This window comes from Phalaenopsis equestris, unplaced genomic scaffold, assembly GCF_001263595.1.
Source record: "Phalaenopsis equestris unplaced genomic scaffold, ASM126359v1 Scaffold001058, whole genome shotgun sequence".
NCBI classification, from domain to species: domain Eukaryota; kingdom Viridiplantae; phylum Streptophyta; class Magnoliopsida; order Asparagales; family Orchidaceae; genus Phalaenopsis; species Phalaenopsis equestris.
In genome coordinates this window covers 91252-98420 of record NW_018165497.1, presented here as the reverse complement: position 1 = coordinate 98420, position 7169 = coordinate 91252, and the positions used below count along the sequence as shown (strand labels likewise).

At 36.8% G+C, this 7169-nt stretch overlaps 2 protein-coding genes across 2 annotated transcripts in view; both read right to left on the bottom strand.

The window, feature by feature from the left end:
* Window positions 1-967, bottom strand: part of LOC110032924 (uncharacterized protein C683.02c) — a 25748-nt gene extending 24781 nt beyond the window's left edge. The window contains exon 1 of the mRNA XM_020736718.1: window positions 472-967. Within this exon, the coding sequence (XP_020592377.1) occupies window positions 472-771 (300 nt within the window). The 5' untranslated portion in view covers window positions 772-967. The remainder of the gene's footprint in view (window positions 1-471) is intronic.
* Window positions 968-5478: 4511 nt separating this feature from the next.
* Window positions 5479-6919, bottom strand: LOC110032930 (proline dehydrogenase 1, mitochondrial-like). Its single transcript, XM_020736724.1, has 3 exons — window positions 6176-6919; window positions 5805-6106; window positions 5479-5706 (listed from the first exon to the last, which is right to left on the bottom strand). Exons 1-3 carry the CDS (start codon window positions 6656-6658, stop codon window positions 5646-5648), a joined length of 846 nt encoding a protein of 281 aa, XP_020592383.1. The 5' UTR covers window positions 6659-6919; the 3' UTR covers window positions 5479-5645.
* Between the last annotated feature and the right edge of the window lie 250 nt (window positions 6920-7169).

The window sequence follows — 7169 nt, the reverse complement described above, 5'->3', positions numbered from 1 at the left end:
TATATATATATATACCGCGGACGCACCCCCAACCCACATAACGAAACTCCCCCAATTGGACAAATGCTTCCGCTCCACTCCGCTGGCTCACTCCGTTCCGCTCCAGCATCTGTCTCTTATCTGGTATATGAGTCGTATCTAACACCTCCTCATACAACACTTGCAATTTCTGAATAGCAAAACTTTGCCCATTTCATCTGTATACACTGCTATTTCCAAACTAGAATTAACATCTTCTATTCCATATTTATGTCATCATGTGTGCCAACTTATTTCAAGTATAAATCTTTACTATTTATTTGTGTAATGTATTCACTTTATTGAGGACATTCTTGGTCAATTGCTTTCCTTTATTGATCTATCGTATTGCACATGTATGCATGAATGTAAGAGTTTGCATTAGTATAGCAAGTGGACAAATAAGTCAATCTCAAATGCAGAGAAAAAAGAAAAATGAGAGAAAGCGCCGACCTTGTTCTTCTCCCAATTGGCTTTTTCAGGGCAGAGCTTGGCAATGTGATCCCTAGATTTGCATATGAAACATCCATCCCCGGGTCTCGTTCCAGGAATTCTGAGCGGATGCTTCTTCAGACGACCGGCGCCAGCCCTTTTTTCAATTTTCGCCCTTATTGAGGCTTTTCTCTTCTTCAACTTCTCGTTTTTCTTTTGCTTCTTCAGTGTTGGATCTTTAGGAGGCTCCGGCTTGGGGAAGAGATGGGGGTTCGCTTCACGGAATCGCTTCCGCGCCTCTCTCTGCCTCTGACTCACCATCTTCCTCCGAAACCCGGCTCTCCTTGTCCCTTCGCCGCGCAAACCCTAGGAGTTATCTTCTGCTTCCGAAGGAGGGTAAGAAGTGAACTGTACAAGCGGCGGCGGAGACCGGAAGAGCAATGAGAGGGGCGGGTAAGGATTTTTTTGCCGGGAGGTTTGGGCTCACCGGGGAATTTTGGAAAAAATAATAAATCAGCGGTACTGATCCAGAAATACCTCAATAAATTAACATCATAAATTAAAATATATAACTTTTATTTATTTATTTTATCCCTATTGTGATTTGATGTAATTTTATTGGAGTTGAAACAATTATGTGTCATGGAGGAAGAGGTGATGCCCTAAGATTAATTGCAAGAAGTAAGAATGTAAATGAGCCAAACACAAGCGAGCCTAAGCTCAGTTCGTGTTCGGCTTATTTATATTTCGAGCTCAAAAAAATGTGTTCGTGTTCGGAACACGAGCCGTTCATGAACAAAGAGTCGTTTTTGCATTGACAACCCCCGTTTTGACAACCCCAATCACGTAGTCATAAGATATTAAGGGTGGGACAATATTTAAAACATCATTTGAATCTAATTTAATATTTTTTATTTTATTTTCTTCATCGATACTTTTAATTCATTATAATTTTTTGTAGTTTTATAGTCAATTAAATTTTTAAAAAACGTTACTCATCATAGATATATATGTGTATATATAATTGATTAATAGTATTTCGAGCCAAAATGAGTCGAACACGAACTCACAAATATTAGTTCGTGTTGTTCGTGTTCGGCTCATTAACTTAGCGAACAAGCAGAACACGAGTTTTTTAATTAGCCGAACACGAGTTATTCGCGAACAACGAGCTATTTTGACAACCCTAGCAAGAAGGGCATTAAAAGAAAATTTGAAAATAACTTTTTTGGGCAAATTTTTATGTTTATTTTCTTGGGGAAGTATATTCACTTGTTTTTAGAAAAAAAAATATTTTAATAATTATGATGTGAAATATAATTATTAGTCATATTAGAGATGTATTAACAAAATAGCTCTTAAAGTTTTTCTTTTTTGAACCACGTATTTGTCTTTTGAAAAGTACTCTTCTTTTTATTTTCTAATTTTACTATGAGCACCTTTAGAACGACATGATATTAGCATTCATTATTGTTTATACTTTATAGGGTTGTAAAAAATTGGCTCTGACACACTAACATGATTCAAACTTGACTACAAATATTTCAGGTTTGAGTCAAGCTGAATATTTTTTGAGTCGGGCTCGAGTAAGAGAATTCGACGAGTTTATCATTCGGTTTGGTTCGGGTTGATTGGATTTTGGTCAGGGCATTATTGGGTCAGACCTGAACCCGACACGACAACTCAAATTAACATCCATAGGTTTCAAAAATTGACGTGATACACCAACATGAATCGAACTCAACTCAAAAAATCTTGGTTCGAGTTGACCCAAATATTTTGCAAGTGAGATTCAATTGAGAGAATTTGATCCATTCATTATTCGGGTCAAGGTTGGGTTGACCTGATTCGAGTTGAGTCATTTTTGGGTCGGACCCGAACCCGAACCGCCGAACTGAATTGACGCCCCTAATTGTTTATGTAAGTTTGAATGCATTTATTATTTATTGGTTGTTTTATTGTTGAATCCTAGATTGTTCATGAATCACGCCCAATAAATAGAGTGTAAATAAGGAGGGGGAGAGGGAGGAAGAGAGGGAGTAAAAAAGAGTGAGAAGAACAATAATATATCATGTTCTCTATTTATATGGTGCTACAATGTTGATATTACATTTTTTACCTTCTTTGAAGGGATTATCATTCAACTGCCTTATAGCTTGAGCGGTTAAATTTAGTTGTCTTTGGGTTGATATGATCAACTTGGCTGATTGAGCTTAGTCAGTATGCGTCGGTTGGTCGATAAGGAGAGGTTGTCAGATTTCAATCTCTAGTGAGGAGCCTCTAGAGCATCTATAAGATGGTTGGAGATACTGTAAAAGTGGCTTTCTCTTGGAACTTTTCTATTGAATAGTAGGCAATTGCATTAGGTTGATTTTTTTGTAATGGTTGGCTTGGATGCTCATTTGTCTTGTTTTTTGCCATGGACTGTGCTCGGATCATCTAGTCCTCTTCTTGCCCCGCTCGTGGCCCGATCGGTTTTGAACTTGTTGGCTCAGCTCATATAGCTTTATTCAATCAGTCAAGTGGACCATACGCCTTCCTGGAAGTGGACCGAACATCGTCGTACTTTTTTCTTCTTGATTGTTAGGTCTCTTTTAAGATAAGTGCTAACATATTTTTTATATACATATTCTAGTTCGTTGATGTTCTCCATAAAAATGACAATGTGATAATAATAAATGAATCTAATCCAAAAGCATACAACATTTTTTTTTTTTTTTTTTTTTATGATTTAATGATTGAACTTCATCAATTTTGGTGCATTTGTTTCTTATAAATAAGGCAGAATATGACTCCTTTTCATTCCTAATTTGCACTTCATCTTTCGTCATTTGAATCGATCGGCTTCTGGGCATCGGGGCATTGCGATGAATAAATTGTCAAAATTTTATGGTGACATTCCCAACAAATATCCGATCCATTTCGCATTCAGAAAACCAAAAAGGGTGGTGCCGCCTGGAAGGTGAAAGAATGACAAAGTTTGTCGTGTAGAAGAACACGGCTGCACTTATAATGTCGGATCAGGTGGGGTCATCTAATTCGAACATGGATGTTAAGCGGAGCAACATTCAGCTGACAGCTATCATAAATTTCAAAACGCTTGTATGTGAGAATGCATAGTGTTGCAATATATTTTTTTAACTTATGCAAATGATAAAAAATAGATTTTTATGTTTTTTAATTTGTTTTCATGAGTCATGATTAGTTAGAAAGAACTAAGAACAAATATTTAAATGTAAAATTGAAATTATTTTTTAATCAACATATTGATAGACCGAATTCCCTCTTTATTTATATTATTAAAAAATAAATTATAGCTATCTTATAATTTAACAAACCATATTCCATAAATTAGGTTTTGTATGTGTAAATAAATAAGATTTGAGTGGTATGCGTGAGGGACCCATATTTCATGAATTAGTTGTTAGATATGTACATACATAGAAGTTGGGTTGCATGTAGGGCCGTAAACGAGGCTTGTGTTCGCCTCGTTTGAAACTGTTTGTGTTCGAAATCGGCTCGAGTTTGAAATTGACTCGTGAACAGTGTGTTCGTGTTCGGCTTGAAATTGACTCGTTAAAATTAAATTGAAAAAAAAATAGATGTAAAGTATTGAATTCGAACATAGATCAAATGTATACAAAAGAAGACACTAACAACATTAACACTAAAGATGTCTTAGATATAAATGTATATAATGTATTATTATATAAATAATATATGTAATGTATTATTATATAAACAATTATATGAAAATTTTTTATTTCGAGCTAAAACGAGCCGAACATGAGCGAGCAAAGAAATGTTTGTGTTCGGCTTGTTTATAATTGAGCTTTAAAAATTTATTCGTGTTTGGTAAAAGAGCCAAACTCGAGCTACTTAACGAGCTGAATATGAGTTGTTCACGAATAATGAGTTTTTTTGACAGCCCTAGTTGCATTTGCGTCCCGAAAAATTAGCAGAAAAGAGGAAATAAGCCATAGGTGAACCAGGAGGGGCCTTTAGTCCCACATCGAGAAGGAATAAATCTATAAAACGAAGAAGTTGATCTGCTTGTCGAAGGTAGAACTCATCAACTGCGACACCTAAAAGAACAACGAAGATCTTTCTTTTAATTTAATTAGAAAATAACGAAATATAAATAGCAATTTTAGATAAGAATAATTTGAAAAAAAATACGCTAGAAATTATTTTGTTAAAGTGAACATAATCTTAGACTAGAGATGTGAGTGAGTCAAGCCGATTCTTGAGCTGGCTCGACATGATAAGTAGCCCGTGAACTGAGCTCGAGCTAACAAATACGCTCAAAATATATTAAATTTAAAGACTTTATTTTTAAAGTATTAAAAATATTAAAAATAATAATATTTAATATTTCTTTAAGTGATTTTGTATTATTTCTCTCATAATTGCTTATTATATTTATCATTTTATTACAATGCTAGTTTAAATTAATATTATTTTTTTCTCTCATATAACAAACATGCGTAAGTGAGCCGGCTTTAACTTATAGATTTAAGCTCAGCTTGAACTCGATAAAATTAATTAAGCTCAAGCTCAAGTCAAAGGAGAGTCGAGTGAATTCACTCGACTCAACTCGACTTGTTTACATTCCTCATCTTGATCAATTTCATGACCAGATTCTCATCAAATCATCTTAAAACATCCCTCTAAAAATTTTATTCATCTCATAATCAATGAATGACACAAATGAGAAGCCATCTTGCTACAAAAAATCCCCCAAGTCATAAACATTGGCATAATAAAAAATAAAAAAAAATGAAAAAACTTCACCTCAGTGTAAATGTACTCATTATTTTAAATTCCTTCTTATCCCTCAATATAACTAAATCATCAGAAAATACAATTAAATTAAAATTAAAAAAAAAACTTAATCTTTCTAAAACTATCATGCAGTGCAATTAAAAATTTCAATTTTTTATATTACCAAAGAATTTAGTTTTATTCATCTTGTAAATTTAATTATATAATTTCATAATTCACTTATATTGAGGGATATATCATATATTTGACAAATAAAACTCATGATCTTCTCTCCTAATAACCTCATAATAATGAAGATATTACTGCATGCGCATGAAAAAGATTAGTTTTTTATTTTTTTCCATAATTTTCTAGCATTAATAATCTTTCCTAATCATCATCACCATCATCTTCTTCATCAACATCTTCAGCTAACTCTCCTGCAACAACTCCTCAAAAACATTAACCCCCAGTCTTCTCTTCAGCTCGTGACTGCATCAAAAATCAGTTTTTTTTTAAAAAAAATCATCTTTTTAATCTAACAACTGATAATTTACAGGAAAAGAGCTCAAAATTGAGATTTTTAATACCTCAAGAGCTCCCTGTCAGCGACAGAGGAGGAAAGCAATCCTCTTTCCTCCCCAACACCCCTCAGTAAAGCCTGAATCGTGCCGTCGACGATCGGCCGGTCATTGTTCCTCGCCCCCACTGCGGCGGCGTAGAGCTCGGCTTTTCCAAGGAGCGGGAGATCGACGGGGGAGCAACGGTTGCCGAGAGCCGTGAGTCTCTCCAGGGACAGGTGGAGCTCCCGTTCTTCTTCTTCTCCTCCTCCTCGATTTAGGGTTGCAGGAGCCGCAGGTGTGCTTTGGGGATATGTCTCAAGAATCCGACGCTGATACACAACGCATTATTGTATTTCACATAATGAGAGGAAAATAATATTATAAAAATGAAATCTTACCGACGAACGCAGATTCTCCATCCCATCAGCGCTGGAAACAAATCCGGCGAAGTTCGTATCGCCGGCGGCGGCGACATAAACGCCACCCTCGAGCCCATAATCGAGAATCCCATTCATTCCCCGCTTCCACAACAGCCGCAGAGATTCCGCGGCCTCCCCTGCATTCTCGCCCGTGCGAAGCTGCCGGTAAACCGTCTGCTTAACCGCCCCCATGACCGCCATCCTCGCCACCAAGTTCTTCTCCACCGCCCTCGATCGCATCATGGCAGCCCCCAAATCCACCACTGGGCCCACCGTCGCCGGAAATAAAACGGCCAGCGATCTCAGAACCTCCCCTGTTTTCATGTTCCTGTAAAGCCGGCAGGGGTCATGCGGATCCAATTCCGGCGGCGAATTACGGTTTTGGCCGAGGAACAGAGGCGGCGAGGGGCGGTTCTTGAACAGGGAGCGTAGGGCGTTGGTGATCTTGCGGACGAAAGCCATTGATTGAATTTTTGAATTGGGTTCTTTCTCTGTCTCTGTCTCTGTTTCTGTGTCTCTGAGCTTATGGAGGGGGTATATATGGATGAAGGAAGCCCTAGAAGAAGAAGAAGAAGAAGAAGAGTATCTTTCGTGCGGTGCAACTGACGCGAAATAATATGCGGAGGAGGCCGATGACTTTCCATATTTAGCGCGGATCACAATTTTAATTTGAACGGGCCTTATAATTCTTTTATAAATGAAATTAATTAATTTTAAAATATTACATTTATGACCCGGATTAAATTTAATGAATTGCTTGTTCAAGAATTGGTCTTCATCAAGCGCACCGATTAAGGATTTATTTTCGGAACCGCGGCTTATTGAATAATTTGTTGATAAACTGATTAAAAATAATTTGATGATAAGTTGGGTGTGATGGCTATTACAAATTTTTATTTTCTTAGAAAAGTTATACCACCGTCAGAAAGTTGTCACCGCACCTAGACGCGGTGTGAAAACGCTGTTTTCGGCG